Source organism: Suncus etruscus, chromosome 7, assembly GCF_024139225.1.
Source record: "Suncus etruscus isolate mSunEtr1 chromosome 7, mSunEtr1.pri.cur, whole genome shotgun sequence".
Classification (NCBI taxonomy): domain Eukaryota; kingdom Metazoa; phylum Chordata; class Mammalia; order Eulipotyphla; family Soricidae; genus Suncus; species Suncus etruscus.
In genome coordinates this window covers 25329278-25352418 of record NC_064854.1, presented here as the reverse complement: position 1 = coordinate 25352418, position 23141 = coordinate 25329278, and the positions used below count along the sequence as shown (strand labels likewise).

Here is a 23141-nt window from a genome sequence, read left to right as displayed (position 1 = left end):
ACTTCCAAATTACAGCAGCTCAGTTAAAAACTGCTTTTAAGAATAAAAATCACCAGGCTAGGTTTATCACTACTTCAGGCTCATTGTGCAGGGCAAACTATTAGAACCACTCATTCAAATGAGAACAAAGCAGAGGTTAATAATAAATTATACTGCTCTATCACGCTACTGTAGTGACTGCTCTAGGTTTAGTAATGTAGACATGTCTCCTACAGCATGACATTAACAATCTGGTTTTGTTCTACATAGCTGAGTAACTGAAAGTATTCCTGCACAGGTCTCTATCCAAAGATCTTGCTGTAGGATAAGATGGAGACAGAAAGTTCTGCTATCACTCAAAGACTTAGTCCTTCTCCCAAAGAGGCAGTTTTTTCATAAATTTGGAAGAGGAGAAAGGGCCAATCCCAACAGACTGTAAGATCCATAAAGATATCAACTAGATAGTGCATTAACTTCTGATTCCCAGTGTTGGAAACATTGGACATGCACAGAATGAGTGAGTTATAGTTTCTTTGTTTCTCAATTGTTGGACTATAACCTCTAATAATCCCAAAGAAGCCACCACTGAGAGACACCTAGGAGGTTTCTTAGAAAGTGCATACATAAGACCCCCTTTTATAGTGAAGATATTTATGCTATGAGTCTTATAGAATATGTACCCTATCAGTTTATAGTCATAAATTTCAGCCATCAAAGTATATTTTAATGTATCATAGACAATGATTTGACTACAAAGGTTCTTGATAATTTTTGTCTTTTTATAAATCAACTATTATTTACATAGACCAAATTAATTTACCTGACATTTAAAATTCACTGGAATCAGAAACCATACATCAAAATGCATTTTAATTAAACAAAATTTCCATTTTTTTTACCTTTGAAGTTTACTACACCAACTGCAGTTGAAGCCGATTTGAGAGGCTACACATGGGCCACAGCCATTAAACTGGAGGCAAGCTAGGAAAGAGGAGAAATTAGGTTCATCATGACCAGTTAGTCCTATGGAGGAAACAAAGTAGAAGTACTGCTCAATTCAGATAAAAGAAACCCATCACGAAACTACACCTGCCCAGTGGGGCCCGACTGTGAAAAATAGTGAGTGCTTCCTGTGTGTGTCTGTCTACTGTCCTGTCACGTGAACCTCTTGAGAGTGGGTCGAAAAAGAGGCCCCAGAAAACTTGCTCTCCCAGAGGCCAATTCTAGGGCAGGAACACCAAGGAACTGCTCCATAACGTGAAAACCGGCTATAAGCAGTACTTTGCAGAAGCCAGGTCCCCTGTTTATGACGTCAGGCTGGGAAAATCTATGAAACTACGCCTGCCCAGTGGGGTCTGACTGTAAAAAAATTGTGAGTGCTGCCTGTGTGTGTCTGTCTACTGTCCTGTCACGTGAACCTCTTGGGAGTGGGCCAAAAAGAGGCTCCAGCAGAGCACTTTGGCTCTGCTTTGCTACGTGGCCATGCGCTCTTTCTAAGGAAAGAACACCATCGTAATAATAAGAAAAAATCACAATAAGAACTGTGCTGGATCACTTAAGCCCAGCATTTCTCTCCAGACTGTCTTCTCTGCTGCGTGCTCAGGCCTAAGATTTGATCCTGTGTGAGGCTTCATCCACAGAGGACTCCCCTCCCTTGGAGGCAAGTCGACCCATTCAGAAAGGGCGGAGACAGAGGAGAGAGGCTGCCTACATCATTTAGCCAATGGATACCACTACAACACGTAGAAAAACCCACAATACAAGTGTGACAATGGGGAAACAACACAGGCCAGCATCAGACATAGAGAATGAAGATGACAATTCTGATGACCAGATAATGACCAACCAACTAATCAACCTCTCAGATAAGGACTTTAGACAAGCAATATGGAAGATGCTCAAAGAACTCAAAGAAACCATGGATCGAGTTGAACAGAACACTAATAAGAACCAAGAAAATATGAAGACAGAATTCACAAAACTTCAAACTGAAATAACATGTCAACTAACAGGCCTGAAAAACTCAGTAAACAAAGTGAATGACAAAATGGATAAGCTCTGGGACAGGGTATCAGAAGCTGAGAATTGACTTGGTGCTGTGGAAGATGAGATAAATAACAATTCCATACAGCGGGAGAGATTGGGAAAAAAAACTTAAAGAAAATGAACAGACAATGGAAAAATTAGTCAAAGAATGGGAACAGATAAAAATAGAAGTCTATGATAAGCTCAACAGAAACAACTTAAGAACCATTGGAGTCCCAGAGACCCAGGAAGAAAATTTCCAGGAAGAATCAAGGGTCAAGAACATCATTAAAGAGAAACTTCCAGAGCTAAAGAATATATGTGATCAAATCCTGCATGCTCAAAGAGTACCAACCAAAAGAGACCCCAGAAAAACTACATCAAGACACATCCTAGTCACAATGACGAATCCCACAGATGGTTTAACACCCATAATCTATCAACATAATACACAACATCAACAACAAGAAAAATAAAAATCACATGATCATATCAATAGATGTAGAGAAAGCATTTGATAAGGTCCAACACCCAATCTTGATCAAAACTCTCAGCAAGATTGGAATGGAAGGAACCTTTCTCAATATAGTTAAGGCCATCTACCACAAGCCAGTGGCAAATATTATCCTCAATGGAGAAAAACTAAAAGACTTCCCTCTAAATTCTGGCACAAGACAAGGCTGTCCTCTCTCACCACTCCTATTCAACATAGCAATGGAAGTACTTGCTATAGCAATTAGGCAAGAAAAAGATATCAAGGGAATCCAGATAGGGAAGGAAGAAGTCAAGCTCTCACTGTTTGCAGATGACATGATACTCTACTTAGAAAACCCTAAAGACTCTATGAAAAAGCTTCTAGAAACAATAGACTCATATAGGAAGGTGACAGGCTACAAAATTAACACACAAGAATTAATGTCTTTTTTATACACCAATAGTAATAAGGAAGAAATGGACATTAAGTAAACAACCCCATTCACAATAGTGCCACAGAAACTCAAGTATCTTAGAATCAACTTGACTAAAAATGTGAAGGACCTATACAAAGAAAACTATAAAACTCTGCTCCAAGAAATAAGAGAGGACACGTGGAAATGGAAACACATACCCTGCTCATGGATTGGCAGAATTAACATAATCAAAATGGCAATACTCCCCAAGGCATTATACAGATTTAATGCTATCCCTCTAAAGATACCCATGACATTCTTCAAAGAAGTGGATCAGGCACTTTTGAAATTCGTTTGGAACAATAAACACCCTAGAATAGCTAAAGCAATCATTGGGAAAAAGACTATGGTAGGAATTACTTTCCCCATCTTTAAACTTTACTACAAAGCAATAGTTATCAAAACAGCATAATATTGGAATAAGGACAGGCCCTCAGATCAGTGGAATAGGCTTGAATACTCAGAAAATGTTCCCCAGACTTACAATCACCTAATTTTTGATAAAGGAGCAAGAAATCCTAAATGGAGCAAAGAAAGCCTCTTCAACAAGTGGTGTTGGCACAACTGGATAGCCACTTGCAAAAAATTGAACTTAGACCCCCAGCTAACATCATGTATGAAGGTAAAATCCAAATGGATTAAAGACCTCGATATCAGACCCCAAACCATAAGATATATAGAACAACACATAGGCAAAACTCTCCAGGACATTGAGGCTAAAGGCATCTTCAAGGAGGAAACTGCACTCTCCAAGCAAGTGAAAGCAGAGATTAACAGATGGGAATATATTAAGTTGAGAAGCTTCTGCACCTCAAAGGAAATAGTGCCCAGGATACAAGAGCCACCCACTGAGTGGGAGAAACTATTCACCCAATACCCATCAGATAAGGGGCTAATCTCCAAAATATACAAGGCACTGACAGAAATTTATAGGAAAAAAACATCTAATCCCATCAAAAAAAGGGGAGAAGAAATGGACAGACACTTCGACAAAATGGCCAAAAGGCACATGAAAAATTGCTCCACATCACTAATCATCAGGGAGATGCAAATCAAAACAACTATGAGGTACCACCTCACACCACAGAGAATGGCACACATCACAAAGAATGAGAATAAACAGTGTTTCGGGGGGATGTGGAGAGAAAGGAACTCTTATCCACTGCTGGTAGGTATGCCATCTAATTCAACCTTTATGCAAAGCGATATGGAGATTCCTCCAGAAACTGGAAATCAAGCTCCCATACGACACAGCTATACCACTCCTAGGAATATACCCTAGGAACACAAAAATACAATACAAAAACCTCTTCCTTACACCTATATTTATTGCAGCACTATTTATCATAGCAAGACTCTGGAAACAATCAAGATGCCCTTTAACACAAATGGCTAAAGAAACTGTGGTACATACACACAATGGAATATTATGCAGCTGTCAGGAAAGATGAAGTCATGAAATTTTCCTATACATGGATGTACACGGAATCTATTATGCTGAGTGAAATAAGTCAGATAGAGAGAGAAAGATTCAGAATGGTCTCACTCATCTATGGGTTTTAAGAAAAATGAAAGACATTTTTACAATAATAATTTTCAGACACAAAAGAAAAAAGAGCTAGAAGTTCCAGCTTACCTCAGGAAGCTCACCACAAAGAGTGATGAGTTTAGTTAGAGAAATAACTACATTTTGAACTGTCCTAATAATGAGAATGTATGAGGGAAATGGAAAGCCTGTCTAGAGTACAGGCGGGGGTCGGGTGGGGAGGAGGGAGATTTGGGACATTGGTGATGGGAACGTTGCACTGGTGATGGGTGGTGTTCTTTACGTGACTGAAACCCAAACACAATCATGTATGTAATGAAGGTGTTTAAATAATATGTAAAAAAAGAAAAAAAAGAATTTAATAACCTTAAAAAATAAAATGGTCATCTAAAATATTTATTACTTTATTTAAGACTTTTCTTTTTTTATTTTAAATAATTTTTAATAAAAAAAAAACCCATCAATATCTGTACACAGAATCATTGTGTCTAAGCAAGTCAAGCACTGTCATAAATAGTGGCAGAAAGCCTATTAGCTCATATAAATTAAAAATAATTTATTTTCTATATAAGTGATTATGTGGTAACTTACTAGGTAATGGGGTCATTTCCACTGCTGAAATGTTGGTTATTTTTGACATTTGTAGCTCTACTCGATGATATTCATAAATAGTTCTTCTTCGAACATCTGTTAAAACAAAAATCAGAAAAAAAGTGAAAGGGGATAAATTCTTCACCTATTAAACAATAGCATTTTAACAATGCTATAAAATGACATAAAAATGACATAATTTTTACCTGAAAAAATTAAAATTAATACTTAAAACAATCTGTTCCTGTGGGGAGTGAAAATATAAAAATACTGGAAAACATGTGCCCTTAAGTCTTTTAGGAATAAGAAGGAAAATATTCATTTGAACTCACTCGTTGGTTTCTGCCAGAATAAGTTTAATTGTTTTAAATGTGTAGTATAGACTTTCTTAACGAAAGTGAAAGTAGGGCTGCTGTGTTAGTACAGAGGGTATATGCTTATCTTGGCTTCTCTTGCATGCTTCTTACACAGGTTCCACCCATGGAACCCTAAAAGGTTCCCTAATTACCACCAGGACTGATCCCTGTGTACCAAATCAGGAGTAAGCCATAAGAACCATCGAATTTCCACTCCAATATAAAAGTGAATACATAACTAAATAATTCTGAAAAATCTGTATGATCAGTTAATAAATACAGAAAATCATCTCAAGAATAATTAGCACTTACAGTGCACACAGAAGTTTATAGTTACTCAAAAGCAAACTTATCAGTGTCCATGGCCAGATAGAGACTTTAGATAAAGACTTTGACTACAAATTTAGAAATTAAGCATCAGATAAATATAAGACTATGTATTTCATAACAGAACAAGGCTTGAAATACAGATGTGTATTTGAATAGAATTGAGTCTTAGAATAACAAGTTTGTCTTACTTTGGCAACTGTAAATGTAAAAGTTATGCTATCAGTATTTTATTTAACTCTAATTATATTTATTATGACAGAAATTAATTCCAGAAGACTATACTATATATCAGAAATATTTAGGGAATTATAAATTATTTAAGAAATATTATAATGTCTAGTGTTGGGAGACCATATGTCAGAGTGTTCTTAAAAAATCTCTCTGGTGTAAATCTCATATGTTAATTGGTTTCTGTGTGACCTTGAGGTTTTCTGTTACTTTCTGTAGTAAGTTCCTTATTTTATAAAATAGAGATCATAACACCTCTATTATGGATCTGTGCTGAGATTTAAAATAAGATGACAAAAGCAAACTTTTCAGAACAATCTATTTCACAGTGTAAACAGTTAGCAAATGTCAGATATGATTTTGTTCTGCTTTCAATATGGCAGTCACAGAGCATACAATGCTAATGTACAAGCTAATGGCCACAGTCTGATTCATCTAAATTCAATGAAATCACATGAAAATTCTGTATGGAAGTGTCTAGGAATCTGTCTCATATCTTACATTAGAAAAAGGCAAATTTTTATTAATCATTTTTTTTTGACCAAAGTGGATTACAAATCATTTACAGTAGTATTTTAGATACATAGTGACATTTTTTATTTCTACTCAATGTTCATAGGCCTGTTTGGTCTTGGTGCCCTCCATTATTGCTCCCTCAATTTGTGAGGCAGAAATTATGTGGTTATGTGGTTCTGTTTGAAGGTATAAAAAAAGAAAAGAAAAGAAAAGAAAGAAGGAAAAATGGGGGGCAAAAATTCAAACAAGCAAAAAGAAAAAAAGTCTTTACTTCCAACAATAATCTCTCAAAGGAAAGCAGGACTGAGTCCCCTAGAAAATAGTTATCTTCCTTTTAGTGTAAGGGGTTAGGAATTTTAGATTTCAGTATACTCAGAAGGTTGGAGATTGGAAGGAAAATTTGACATCTATTTATGTCTTCACTGTTTTTCATATACCCACCTTCCTCAACTCTTAATTTACCCATTTTTGCTAATCCCTCAGAATATATAATCCAGAAAATGAAAGGCAGGAGATAAGAGTAAATTGTGGATTTGAAGTTATTTACTTCAAACATAACAAACTCCATCAATATGAAAACACCATAATTATAACTAACATTTTTTTCTAGTATAAGTGAATCGACAAAGGTTTTAATATACTATTTTTAATCTCAAATTATACTTTGGAAAGCTCAAATTACCAACCAAAGTGAGTAAAAATGATCATACAGAGGAGTAAAAGAAAGAAACAGAAAGTAACCTATTTTAGTATGTTTTATCATCTGCTCATATATCTCCAACTATTGGGAGAATACAAATTTAATAAAATAAAAATTAATAAAAATTATTCTTGTTTGATGACCTGCCAATTAATGACAGTTCCCAAATGCTCCTTTCCATTTTATTTTAGAGATATTCTTGTCAAGAATAAGTGATTAGGAGTTATTTACTGGTAGCTCCTGCCAATATAAGCTTTTATTTGAGTCCAGAAATATATTAAGCTCATCTGTCTTTTTTAGACAGTCAGCCAAAGTAATGTTAAATAATTCAATCTCTGTGATAATGACAAAGCTATGTTATGTTTACAACTTTATGAAACTAAACTGAACTATCATGCTTAGCCTGTAAGATGTTAGAAATTTTAAAAAATCCTGAACAGAATCTCATATTTATAATGTTTTATGATCAGAATTTTAAAGTGATATAATTCAAAGTATAGCCAGAAATTTGCATGATTGAGAATTAGAAAATAATTAGCATGAGGGACACATGAACAAATGGACATAGCAGAATTCTTCCTAACCTATATCTATGCAAATTATGGAAAACAGAATTCCCTGAATGTCCTGTGACCTGATTACCCATGAATTAACTTGTCTCTCAAAAGCTAAAGCTCACATACAGAACATATGAAAAACTTCTTAACTTGCTAACTCTAATATTCACATGATTATTTTAATATATTAGCTCAATTGTTACATAAATGATTTGCTAAAATTTACCTCATTTGTCTGATGCCAATGAAGAATGATTGGCCCAGATGATTTTTTTTTACTTATTTTCCTAGTTTTGATTGAGCTTCTCATATGGCAGCATGCACTGAGTACTTTTTAATGCAAAAAGAATGTTTACCCAACTATAAATTCTTCCCTAGCATGAGGACTTAAAAATAAAAAAGATTGGAGCCTTTCACACATACAACCTGGTTCAACCCCTGACATTATAGATGTCCCCCTAAGCTCTGCTAGGAGTGATCCTTGATCACAGAGCCAGAAGTAAACCTCAAGTATCTATAGATATACACCAAAAGAAATGTGATTATATTTTTGCTTCAAAAAATATGAAAGAAAGAAAACACACCAGTATAACAATGAAAAGTTTCCTACAGAAAATGTAATGCCTTAACAGGATAAGCTAGTTGGGAGTTCACATTTTTTTCCTAGTTCCATCTATAGTTCGAATCCTCTTCAATATTAATGTAAATTAATATTAAATAAAATATTACTTTACATATACTGTTGCCAAATTCAGGCAAGCTCTTTCTTACAAGGTACAGGTCTATTTAAATGAAAAATTTTGTTTCTAAAAATTGTAGAGCATCCTCTTCACTCTTTTAAAATCAACTAATAAGGTATCTAAATTATTAATATATTTTTTAACTTTCAATTTACTTTACATTTCATAAGGGCCATGTACAGCCGCGCTTTGGGGGTCTGAATTGCTCCTGTCATCTGGGTCAAGAGATGCTGGTCTGATGAATCAGTGAGTCAGCAATTGTGGTATAATGGGACACCAAGCCACTCTGCTAGAGCTCAGAAGCAACATGGAGGTACTGAGGATCAAACTCCAACCTTCCACATGCGAGGCATTTGATCTATCACTGGATCATCATCTTGGCACTAGTTTTTGCTCATTTAAAAACATCAATTTAGGATTAGCTAAAATGGCACATTAGAAATGTCATTTTATATAATACTTTCTTTTAAAGTGGAAGAGGTTTGTGAAAGAATATTTTATGGTGAATTATTGTAATTTCTATTTACCTTTCATTTCATTGGAACTTGGGTGAGTTAGTATACACTTGAAAATCTACCTAATGAAGCTGTGCTATAAGGTATAGCGATTTCATCTTCTATAAAATGAATAATTTTAAGGGTTTTCTAATTAAGAAAAGAAGATTTACTGAAAGATTTGTAGACTCATCTGTCCTTTAATGAATGAGAACTCTGAAAATGACAGGCAAGGTTCAGTTCTTCTCAAAGAAATTTAATTGGGTGATATAAAATATGTTGAATAAAAAGTACCTTCAAATTTTTCCAAGATTCTTTTATATAGTGTGGCAAAATTTTACTACAGTTGCCAAATAATTATAATTGATGTGCCCTTCCACCAAACCATTAAGATATATAGAAGAACATGTAGGTAAAACACTCTATGACATTGAGACTCAAGGCATTATCAAGGAGGAAACAAACTGTCCAAACAAGTAAAAGTGGAGCTAAACAGATGGGACTATATTAAGCTGAGAAGCTTCTGCACCTCAAAGGAAATAGTGACTAGAATACAAAGGTCATCCACAAAATGGGAGAAATTCTTCACCCAATATTCATAAGATAATGGGTTAACAGCTAAGATAGACAAGGTACTGACTGCTGGTGGGAATGCCATCTAGTCCAGCCTTTCTGGAAAACAATATAGATATTCCTAAAAACTGGAAATTGTTCTCACATTTGATCCACTCCAAGGAACATATACCCTAGGAACACAAAAACACAATGCAAAAAAATGCCCTCTATATGCCCTCTATATTCATTGCAGCTTTATTTACAATAGCCAGAATCTGCAAAAAAAAAAACAAACAAAAAAACAAACAAAAAAAAAACAAGATACCCAACGAAGAAATTGATACTTCCACATAATGGAATAATATGCAGCTTTCAGGAAAAGTAAAGTCATAAAATTTTCCTATACACGGATGGACATGGAAACTATTATGCTGAATGAAGTCAGTCAGAGGGAGAGAGGTAGACACAAAATAGTCTCACCCATCTATGGGATTTCATAAAAATAAGATAGTACAGTAATAATACCCCAAGGCAAACTAGATGAGGTTTGAAAGGACAAGCCCATGATATGAAGCTTACCATAAAGATTGGTGAGTACAGTTAGAGAAGTAATTACACCATCAACTATCATGACAATGTTAGTGATAGAAATAGAATGCTTTTCTCAAGGTCAGGCAAGGTTAAGGGAAGAGGGAGATGTAGGGTGAAGATAGCTTACTTTTTTTTTTTATAACTGAAACCCAACTACAAGCATGTTTGTAGTCATGGTGCCTAGGTAAATATATTAATAAAAAAGAAACAAATATATGAATGAATAAAGAAATGAGTTAGAATTAACGAAGAAACATCTTACGAGATCAATAATACAATGGATAGGGAGTTTGCCTAGCACTTGGCGAACTGAGTGTCATCTACTTGGTCCCTTGAGTCCACTAAGAGTGTTTCTTGATCACAGAGCCAGAATTAACCATGAGCACCACTGGGTGTAGTTCAAATGCCTCTCCCATAAAATAAATAAATAAATAAATAAATAAATAAATAAATAAATAAATAAAAACAAAAAGGCAAAATGTTGTAATTTGTTAGTATATGGGGATAGGAACTGGCATGGCACCTGGTCCGGCCAAGGCACACACCACCATTAATGCTGGAAGTGTCACAAGAGTTAGGATCCTTGACCCATCATCTAGCAACCCATCAACCCAGTAGAGTTAGTAATGAAACATTTAATGAAAACCCATATCAGTGTTGAGAAGTTCCAGATGTCATAAAATCCATAAGGAACCATATCTACCTAAATAAGCCACCAATTGGTAACTCTTAGGAATGTTCTATTTTCCCAAGGTGGAGATAAAAATTTCTAACACAGTCATCATATTATGGTGGATTGAGTTTTAGATATTTTAGCAGAACAGGCCTACCTGCCAAGACACCTTTGAGCAAAACTCACGGAGAAGAAGAGGCCAAGTGTCCACTGCACCAGCTGAGTGGGTGTGTCTGAGCCCCACCTATTTCCGTTTTGTTGGTTGTCTCTCTTTATCTTCGCTTCACTATTTCTGATTTATCTACTTTTCCTAGTCTAGCCAAGTAGCATTTTCTGAACCACCTTCTGCTGTACCAGTGCAGTGGCCCCACCAGGGGGTTTGGTCCTCTAGGCCCCCCTAGTGGGAAGTGATCCAGTCCTTGCCTCTCTTCCTCCAGTCCACCTGTACGAAAAGATCGGAGACTAATAGAAGACAACATCTCCACAGACTGCAAGTTCTGGGGTTTCTTTGAGGGCAATTTATTACCCATATCAAAACCCCGGTGCCCCTTTCCTTCATCAGATGAGGTTGATCTTGCCTATTGATACTCCCAACAAATTTACAGGTTCCCATTTTGGGGGTCTTCCTCAGCATCCTGGTTTAGTTTAAATCCTCCTGCTCAGGCAGTGCAGATACCTCTTCCAAACTACTCACTCACATTCAGGAAAAAAATACCTACAGCCTCCTAAATTGAAATTTCACAATTCATCTAAAACCACCTCACCTATTATGGGAGTAGGGGTTGTACATAGAGGAGGAACTGGCTTGAGAAATATAAGCACTACCGGAACCAAAATAAAATCCACCCAGGAATCAGCTCCAGTTGTGGGACACTTTTCCTCTAGAGTTCAGCTAAACTTAGCCAGCACCTTGGGACCTTCCAATCACAGTTCATCACCCTACCAGTGGTCCTCAAACTATGGCCCGTGGGCCACATATTGTATTTGTATCTGTTTTGTTTCTTCATTGCAAAATAAGATATATGCAGTGTGCATAAGAATTCGTTTATAAGTTTTGTTTTTACTATAGTCAGATCCTCCAATGGTCTGAGGGACAGTGAACTGGCCCCCTGTTTAAAAAGTTTGAGGACCCCTGCGTCACCTCCACCCTTTGCCAATGTGCCAGCTACCAACAAAATACTGCTACCTCAACAGCAAAGATTCTGGGGATGGGACTGGCATGGCACCCGGTCCAGTCAACACCAACACCAACACACCAGCACACAACACCATTAATGCTGGAAGTGTCACAGGGTTTAGAATCCTTGACCCATCAACTAGCAACTCATCAACCCAGTAGAGTTAGTAATGAAACATTTAATGAAAACCCATATCAGTGTTGAGAAGTTCCAGATGTCAGTCTCAGACCTATGCCAATGATTCAACCAGAGCAATTTGGAGAGAACCACACCTGCCCAAAGTCCTGTTCATGTGTCACTGATAAGGTGGGTGACCTAGAACAGCTCTCAGGTCTCCAACACTAAAATACCTTTACTTGTGAGCACACAAGAGGCACTGGACCTTTTGTGCCAGACTTTTGGAGTTCTGAGCATGGAGTTAGGAAGCAGGATCCATGAGAAAGACAAACGAATGTTAAGCCCACCATTGATCCAGCAGTCCTAACTTTCATCAAACAGATGCCTCCTAAGGGTTCCTCCTGGTAGGCAAGCTCACTTCAGCTAACACCTCGAGTTCTTCTAACCATATCATGGGTGCCAAATGCCCAGACATCTGTATCATCTGCATCAAAATTCCCTGGATCAGTGGATGATAAACCACATGCCACTGCCATGCCAAGGTTGGCCTGCCACCAAGCAAGTAAACAGAAACATGATGTCCTGTAAGCTGGATTCACCACTCCATAGCTTAACTGTGGTAGTTTCCAGGAGGACATGGCCCATCTATGCCTCATATTTGGTGACCTAAATTCAGGGATAGTGACCACAGGAGTCCTCCATCCCCCATCAAGCATATTGAGCCAAAAAATTTCTTGTCTGCCTCTGAGCAGAGGGTCTCAACTATTTGCCCAGGGCCCAACACATACAATTGCCCTGTTTATCTTGCCAAGGTTCAGTCATCATTGCTTCCAGGCCATCTCCCAACAACTTTGAAGGTCCTGAAATATGACACTCTCCTGGTCAGGATGACCAGCAATGCTGGGCCTTCCAGCAAACAATCCTCTACCATGTTTCAAACCTTGCTTCCTGAGGCTGGTAGGGCACCCCAAATTGAAATCTTAAAGATAGAAACTCAGGTTGGGCCCACCACCGGGCCAGTGGAAACCAGTAAGCTGGGTCCACCACTATCTCTCACTGCTCAAACTTTTAGCAGGATATCTTGGATTTGAGAATTTCCAGAAGGCCATGAACCATATAGGTTGCATGTTTGGTCACCTGAACATAGGTACATGAACCACAGGCCACAGAGTTCTTCATACACCAGAGGCCATACCAGATCCAGAGCTTTTCTGCTCCACCTCAAAAGACTTCCGTAATTACTTCAGAACCCTGCACCCCTAATTACTCTGTGGGAAATCAAGGTTTTACAGGCCTCATCTGGGTCCTCTATCCAAACAAATAAAGAGTTTCAGTAGGCTCACATGCCATGACATCTAGCACAGCCCTGCTACAACAGTTTCAGTCTCCTCAGATAGCAACAGCCCAACTCAGCCATGAGAGTTTCCAGTAGAGACAGTTATTCCTCTGCACCATGGTACTGGCACCTCCCCTGACTTCAACTGTCATCCTACGTTGTAAGAATCAACATGTCTGTTAAAAAAGTGCTTGCTGCAGCAAATTTCCCACCAAAGCCTGAGGTCTCTCCTAGACAAAGTGGCCCATCATTTGGAAGACCTATCATCAAACCCATGTCAACCTTGACCCCCAACACCACTGCCTTCCCTTGGCCAAACTCCACAGGAGAAGGGCTAAAATGTGCACAGACATGCCTGGAGAACTGGGCCCATTCACTAACAGAAAAGTTCAGGGATATAAATATAGGTGAGCTTGAGTAGGAAACTCCCTGCAGGAGATAGTAGGATGCTCATCACTCCTGGACTGACTTACCCTAAAATAAGCTATATATGCCAAGAGACATTCCCCTTCACTACTTGCCACCATCTCTCCAAAAGTATTTTATTTTCTCATCACAGACAAAAATTAATCTGGCTCCCTTCTGTTCTGGGGAGAGAATCACCCTCCAGATCTTGCCAGGACTGGCTACCCCAAAGAACAATATCCCTTCCTTTTCATCAGGTGACCTGATCTAGCAAAAATGATCTACATAAAATTGTTCCTTTGGGCAGAAAAAAAATCCCACTAATGTGTAATTTTATATAGTAGTCAAAATATTCACTTTTATTTAGTTCATTTTTTAGATTAAAGCTTAATATATTCTACCCAATAAGTAATCATTTTCCTATTTGCCAGGGTTATGTTTTAGTCTGTAAATATTTTTGGCCAATTTCTTTCAAAAACTGCTGCCTATCAATAAGCTTAAAAAGAAACAACATAGAAAGCAAGTTATAGTCACTTTCACAAAAAGTTCACTGAACCTCAATGTATTTTAAAAATATGTTTTTCATTTTTTCCTGAAAATGCTGCTGTTCCTTAATTATCTGTGAGTTATAACACCATGAAGGTATAACATAGCACAAGCACAACTGCAATAAACTGAAAATAACGTGTTGATAAGATCCTGGTTGAGGATATAAAAGAATGTTAGTATATAGCTGAGGACAAATAAGGTGGGATATTTAAAGGGATTCAAAACTAGTCAGAATTTGGAACAACAATTTCAAGTCAGCTAAGCTGCTTAGCAAATGGTGTCTGGTACCAGAACTACCCAAAAAAGATTCCAAGTAACTCATATAGTAACTCACAAAGTAACACAAAATAATTCACATGAAGTTTCCAAATAAAAGAAGCATGGAGGCTTATGTGGATTTTGAGGGTTTTCTGCTTGAAATATTTTACAAGTTAAATTCAGAAGATGGAGACAAAGTGAGATGGACTTGGAAGGTTAATATCTTGAAATTAAGAGGAAAAATTAAAACATTAAGTGGGACAAGAGAAATAATCAAGCAGGATGAGGCCTCAGGAAAACTAAATCTAACCAGGAAGACTTCTGGACACTGGAAAAGAATTTGAAGGATTCCTAAGCTGAGTCTGAGGAAGAATTACTTAATGGGGCTATTTAATGAGAAATTATGGAAATTACACATGACCTACGATGATATGACAATGTTAAAACTTTCCAGTAATCGAAAGACAATGGGAGTTACTGTGAACTATAATGTTCTTATCAGATTTGCAAAGCCTAAGATATGACAAGGGTGTCTCGAAGTGTGTGGGGAAAGAGGATATTCAATCTAATTTTGAGAGGGAGTAAACTGGCACAACCATTATAGAAAGCAATTTGTCAAAGTACATAAAGAACCATTAACAGTCACCAGCTCCAAATGAATGCTTTAGAAATAATATTATGCATAAAATCTAAAAACAGTCCTGTTGTAAACCAATAATCTGAAAAGCAACCTGACAAATTCTATCAGTTATGAAATAAAGTGGTTTGTTGTGACTTTTCACAACCACATTTGTATACAAGTAGTTAGCAGTGTAGAAATAAAGCAAAATAAGTACATTATGAGAAAACAAGTGATGAAAATTGTTCCTAGTATGAAGCCTACATGCCTCATGAATATGTGTGCTATAGACATGAGACAGACAAGGCATTGATTTGTATGTCCCTCTAGTACAGGAAATGTTCACTGACATATTTGCATTTTATCCTCAGAAATTTCTGTAGGCTAACCTGCCTACTGATTATGGGCAGAAGCATGTCTTTATATTTGCATTTCTGTAATAAAGAAGCACAGCCCTAGGCTGTAGGACTGTTTCATAGCATCTACATGGGTGGACTCAAAATCACCTGATATTTGACAATTTTGTTTCTGAAGTTCTCCATATTTTTTCATATACATCAGAAGTGAAGTCATAGGATAATTAGTTATTGAGAGAGGGTGTTAAGGTATTTTAAATTAAAAATTTCCTAAAGCATAGAATATCTCACTCCTTTCTGAGATGTAAGAAATAGAAAAGACAAGATGGTAAAAAAAAAAAAGCCAGAAATAATAGATATGAGAGTAGGAGGACCAGTCCGTTATATGAAGATTGGCACAGAGAGATGAATGCATTTAGGGCAGAAAAGGATTCACTATGACAATGATAGCTGGACAAGAATTGGGTGCGGAAAGGACATAAACTGATATGCATGGCATCTCTTCATTAACAATGGTGTAAACCACAGTGTCAAAAAGGAAAAGAGAGAGAGAGAGGGAAAGAGAGAGAGATAAAGGGAGAAAGGGAAATGAAAAGAGAGAGAAATAAAATGCCTCTCCCAAAGGCAGGTGGTTTGGGTTGCTGTGAGGGAAACTAATTGGTGGCAGGAAACATGCACAGATTAAGGATAATGTGCATTCTATAACTGAAACTCAGTCATGAACAACTTTGTATCCACAGTGCTTACATAAAGTAAATCATAAAAAAAAATCTCTAAAGCCTAGTTTACCTGAACTCTTGGGCTGGGTATGACTTATCTTCCCATACATCTTTTTAAAGTAAACATACTTATGATGATGGACAACAAAGAAGTAGAAATACAAATGTGGCACTTACTTTATGTCTGGAACAAAATGTATGTTGAACACTAAGATACTTATTAAACTAGAATGTTCAGAATCTCAAACAAAATTCTCACCTTACACTTTTCAACTTGAAACCCACTTATATTTTTTGTGTTTTAATAGTAAGGGTTAATTTTACTACAAACTTTTTTCCTCTTCTTTTGAAGGTTCAAAAGAATTTCCCATGTAAACCCAGATCTGTACACTAATTTGCTAAGTGGCTATACCCCTTTGATATTGTAAACTACCTGGTCACTTGATCATTTTGAATGGTAAAGGTTAACCTTTCAAACTACACTGAAGAGAGACATATCAAACTTGGTGGAAGCATTTTAATACTGACATTGGCTGTTACTGGTATTATGATGAAGAGGTTGAATAAAATCTACCTATTTCATAAACTAGACTCATTAGATACATTTTCTAATGTTTTACCAAATTGTCACCAAATCTGATAAAAATGGCCAAGCAACTATGATCCCAGTGGCGGGGGAGGGGGGGGGAGAGAGCATTCTCAGGGTTGTAGCTCATATTCCTCTGTTGGCATGGTTAATTTAAGCCAAGGATCTAGATTCTAATAACCTACATAAACAAAATGTTTAAGAGAACAGAAAGTTTTCTTATGATAAGAGGGTCTAATGTAATGTATCTTAGTTGCAGAAGAAATAAAACTACCCAGAATTTAGGATAATGATCAGTTTTCTCCTAAATCCACCCAGGAGAGAAAAAGAGGTAAAAGAGATGAAGGACTTCAATTTCCTTTGAGGACGGTTTGTAATGATTGACGATTGTTAAATAAGGGAACAGGATTTATAAAAAAAGCTTAAACATCTATCTAATTTCTAACACACCCTTAAATAACATACAGATACACAGGAATAATCTTATTTCTTAGGAATGAATAATAGTTGTATTTGTATTATGAATCAAAGGCTATCCCAATCTATGGTGTAAATAAAAACCCTCCATTTCTTTCCATAGCAACACAGTAGAATTCTGTCTACTCTTATGAAGAAACATAGGGTAACAAACACTGTCACACATATTTGATATATGTGGGAACAAAATGATAAGAGACATAATGCTCTGTTTCCTAAAGGGTTTTTAAGTAGAATATACCAATTCTAGTTTTCTTGATAAAATATGGTCACATCTAACAATGGGGATGTGTAGATTAGAAACTCAAAACTGGGATTCCTTTTTTGTTTATTTTTTCAAATTGAGATTAATAGGAAAGTAGAATATCCCTTTCACAAAAGGTTGACTGAGTCAAGTTCTCTGAATGGAAAAGCCTGAATATTTTTTCTTTATTAAATAAATGCTGAATTCAAACATTGAATATAATCTTTTTGCAAGCTTCATGTGAGTTTTACCAATGCCTTAAGTACAATTTATATTTGGGAAGGATATTTTCCCCAATTATAATGGACATTATTGGCTATTATTTGCTCTTTAGTTATTATGACAATTATCATACAGCAAGCAATACAAAATAGAATTGTAGGATTCTGACTCGGAGTATAATTTTATCATGCCTATGGACTGAATAACTGCATATAACAATACATTTGAAAGCAAAATTTATTTTTTTTTCCTTTGAAGGGTCATTTTTTTAAATGATATGTCAGAATATTGATGTCTTGTGAAAAAGTTGCAAATAAAATTCTTTCATGGATGAAAAGAACTGCCAAATAAACTAAAGCTTGCAGTTCCTTTTGCTTGGGCAATCATCAACTCAAGTCATGCCCGATTTAACACCTTTAACAAAAAGAATTCCAGCACACTCCTTTTCAACAGCAGTCAGCTCTGGGTCTCCCTGACTCAAGTCTCTTGTTTCAGATATCTGTCAGGATGTCATTAGGTTGCATACACTAACGCATTCTTTATTTGTTCACAGTACAATTTCACGAATGCCAAATCTGCCTGATTCAATAAAAGCTTTGAATCTCACAGGTTCTCAGCTAAGGTGGAGAATATTGCATCCATGAACATTCTCATTCTTCATTAACCCAAGTGCCAGTTATCAATGTCAGTCTAAAAGCCAGTTAGCTGTCTGAGAACCAACCCCTGGCCTAGCCATAGTCATTTCATTGACTTTCTATCAGTGAGAAATGATATAATTAAAAAGGAAATGGCTCAGAACCAAACCATATATAAGTGCGATAAGTTAAGGCTTTCTGTCTAAAGACAGAGAAGAAGGGAAAGAATATTTGGTAAAGTTGGGTGGGCCTTGCTAGCCTTGAGATATGTTTTAGAGTCATTATGGCTTGCTTTAAGGACAAATATGCTACAGAGAAATAGATATTTTCAGTACAAACACATTGATGGATCTCTCACAGCTATGCCAGAGGAGAAGAGGTTTAAGAAACTGATGTGTGTATGTGCAAGTAATGGTGAGCTACATGGCTACAACAGCAGAGTAACATTCTTCTCTGCTCTACCAATATAAATTAGACTAGATCAATTTACATTACAAAATAAAACATCTAGTTTTAATTGTGGGTATAACACTAACAAAATTTTTATTGACCTAAATCTTCCTGATTTTTTTCTCTACCCACCAATAAATTCCTGAGTAGCTTTAAGGAAACAAGTTAAGCATGGCATAGCACAAGCTTCCATTTTTGAATAACCATATTTTATTAGTATTATAATAATTTTAATATATGTTACAATATATACTTATAATAACTTTTGGGGTCACATCCAGAAGTGCTCAAGACTGACCCCTGACAAGATTCAGGGAAGCATATATGGTGCTTGAAACGTGTATGCAGTGTTGGCCTCATACAATGTTAAGTGATTACCCCTGTACTATCTGGTTTTGATATTTAAATTAAACAAGCAAAAGTTATGCAGTTAACTATTAAGATATGTGTCATTCTTTTGAGATTTTCTTACCTGGAAAAGAAACATATCTGTGCAGCCAAGCTAACAGAGCATCACAAAGATTTTGAAATCATTTTTCCTGGTCATGTAATTTCACTTTAAATAATTAGGAAATGTCACTTTGAATTGTATACCAAATGGCATAACTAACAAGTAACAACTAACAACAATGATCTGAGTGATTCTATTTTTTAGAGTTGTATTTGCTTGAACTGAACCTCCTTTATTTTTTAATCTTATATTTAAATTGACTGAGGCTCTTTGAGTGAATTATAATATTAAGGGTGTTTTTCTCTTCCATGGAATTCCAGTACCACCAATGTACCCAATTTCACTCCCTTCTCTCTTTAATCCCTCTTTCCAACTCAGTTGAGTGGATCAGTTCTCCAATTGTGTTGCCTTTAATGGACCACCTCACCAGGCTCTGATTTTGAAATTACCCTTTATCTACATACTGGGAATTTGCTGGATCCTGTGGACAACGACAAAAGCATCAGACAGCCCCACCTTCACTGGGTGATTTGTTGAACTTATCTGTGTGACCAAGACAGGAATCTGAAAAAGAAAACACAGATTTCTACATGTTAGATTTGAAATTCCCTGAGGGGAAGACATCATATATATCTGTGTGTATGTGCGTAGTTTTGGCATTTATTGTGCTGCTGGGGAGAAAGTATATGAGGTTCTGGGGGTCTAATGCAAGGCATTCCACATGTAAGACATGCATTCTACAACTTGAGCTACATCAACAGTACCTCATCTTCTTATTCAACTGATAAAGTCAGAACCTTAAGGACTAGAGGGAAAAGGCAATATTTTAAATAATAAGAAACTAGGCAAAAAAAAAAAACCTAAAATAAAGTACTTTTAAACATATATTTATTCTAAGCTTTTCAAAATCTTACTTATTAATAGCATTACAGATATAATAGAAGCTAAATTATGTGGCTAAATACATATTTAACAATAGCACAATTGATTTAAAATATGACCATTGTTCATAAATGTTAACTATGTTGTGGTGGCTGGAAATAATATGGAAAAAATTTGAATTACTGCAGACCATTTCAAGGTCATATTTAATAAATTTGAAACTCAAATAGAGCTTAACCTGAATATAAAATATTTGTAATGTTTGAAGTTTTGAGACATTAGAACACATTTTGAGCCTACATTAAGCTTAGTATAAGAGTTACAGATTAGAGACTTGGTGACAGTTTTTTTTTTTAGAGTTAGATAAAAGTCATTGATATATATATATATAAGTACTAATTTTTATCACTAGTTTAGCAGACATAAAAATGGGAATAAAACCATTTTCAATAAATAAAGGAATGAGAAACAAACAGGAAAATAAATACACCGACAAATCTTTTGGTAGAACAAGCAGATTGTGGACCAGCTGTGGTTAATTCATTAAGGAGCATATTTGGTCACATATTGTCCTATAAACTATCTAAACAAAAAGCATAAAAATAAGAAGGAAGTAAAAATAAGTCAGACAAAAGCCTTAATAATGGCTGCACTACTTATTTTTATCTACGACACCATAAAATTGAAATTGGGTTACATGTGAAAACTAATCATTTTAAGTTTCTAAAATCTAACTCGAAAAAATTGTGCACTATATCCATAGTTGCTTAAAGATGTGGTTTCAACCACCAGTCCATGATTTGGAGCTGGCTCTCAGGTGTAAAATGATTTGAAAGCCATAAACTGAAACAATGCTAAGGATTGATGAATCTACTTCTGAATATACAGTAAGAAATACTCTGATTTTCCCCCCTTTGGGCCTTGCAAGCATTCTCAGGGAGCCCCAAGGGAGTTATACTCTGCAATATTCAATGATACCAAATAGTTAAATGCTTGAGTCAATACTTGGGGACTGCAGGGCCCCATTCTGCAGTGCTTGAAAGACATATTGAATATAGGGGATGGAATTTAGGACATTTTTAGACTGCTGAGTTATCCCTCAAACCTGTATTAAGGTAATCTTGATAAAAAGAAGCAAATAAGGGCAATGCAGAAAGCCCTGTCCAGTACACAGGTCATTATTGTTGTTTAAATCTTCTCAATGTTAAGGGAAGACTCTTTTAAGTAAATCGATGTCAGAGCAGCAGTAGGGTCTTCCCTGGTAGAGAATTGCTTCCAGGTGATGACATAGACAACTTTGGATGTTTTGTAGATGGCTTCCCTGGTTCAGGGGTGACTGGAAAATGCCCAAACCTCTGAGGCCTGTGCCAGGTCATCATGTCAATGTTCAGGGTGTAAGGCTCCATTGTACCACTAGATTTGTGTGTTCCTATCTCTATTAGATAAGAACTTATTTGTAGGTATAGTATTTTCCATTTTGTTTGCCCATGCAAACAAGGAATTGAAATTAGATGCCACTCCGCACCATCCTGACTTCAATGTAGGATATACGAATTCCAGGACCTTCAATACAGAAACAGGATACTAACAACAGAGACTGTGAAAAATATAACTGTATGGGCACTACAGACAATGACCAGGATTGGACAAACTAGTTTGCCTGGAGCCTAGAAATGGTCTTATGTCAGGAAACTTCAGGGGTAAGGTCTCCTTGTACTTAGGCCAAAAGTTTTTCCTTTCCATGACCCCCATACTTTGGTGGGCCCATGCAAACGATAAATGCCACTCTAACATTGTTTATACAGTGCTCCTTGGACTCTAAACTTTTAAGAAACAACTAGTAAAAATATCTGTAATTGCAAAAAAAATTGTTGACATTAGTGTTAACATATATGCTTTTAGTTAAACTAGCATTCTGGGGGATAAAGGAGGAAGAAAGGGATATATGCTTGGGAACAGGATGAAGGGAAGACAACACTGGGGGTGATGGATATTCCCCTGATTCAATGTTAATATGTACCTAAAATACTACTGTGAAAGATATGTAAGTCATTATGATAAAAAAATTGTGTTTTATTTAGAAATGTTCTTTGACTTACATGTATTATTATATTTTATTAATTATATGTTATGTTATGTTACTGTATTATGTTATGTCAGTTTACCTCAAAATGTTAATCAATTTATCTCTTGAATAAATTCTTACAATAAAAAAAGAAATGAACAGAAAAAAAGAAAGAAAACAAAAAGAAGCAGATAAGACAAAACTGATTTTTTTTCCCAAAAGATTCAGCTACAAAATATTCAACTCTGACATATTTTATTTAGTGATTGCTAAGTCACATTTTACATCAGTATGTATTCAAAGCTGAGGAGAGCTCAACTAAATCTAACATATTTAAGGCAAGCTTAGGTGAAAGACAAAAGGATGCAAAAGCACATAAAAATCCCAATACATGAGTTTAGTCCCCGCATCTGTGATAGCATTTCTCCTCTGCTAGGTGTGAAATTCTGAGGTAATTAATTGCATTTATCCTTTTCCCTAAGCAGAACTTGAGTTTAAGCTGCAGTGCACTGAAAAATCCCAATATGTTATGAGTCTCCTATCTTATAGGAAAACTTGCATTTTAGCTCTCCATTCTTGGTAGGTTTCTCTTTTCTTCACTTTCTCTACCCTTTTCTATTTCCTCATCTCTTCCCTGATGAGTCACCTTTTTACTCTGATATTAGTGATTTATTTTTCTTTCTTCCCTTTTGCTCCTTTTCTTTTTATTTCATTTCTAAGTTATGCATCCTACTATAATTGTGGTGGATTAAGTGCATTAT

The 23141-nt window shown here is 36.1% G+C and overlaps 1 protein-coding gene across 1 annotated transcript in view; it reads right to left on the bottom strand.

The window, feature by feature from the left end:
* Positions 1-23141, bottom strand: part of PLXDC2 (plexin domain containing 2) — a 402677-nt gene that overhangs the window by 91149 nt on the left and 288387 nt on the right. The window contains exons 7-9 of the mRNA XM_049777781.1: positions 19898-19997; positions 5092-5187; positions 879-960 (exon numbers count right to left, since the gene is read on the bottom strand). Of these exons, the coding sequence (XP_049633738.1) occupies positions 879-960; positions 5092-5187; positions 19898-19997 (278 nt within the window). The remainder of the gene's footprint in view (positions 1-878; positions 961-5091; positions 5188-19897; positions 19998-23141) is intronic.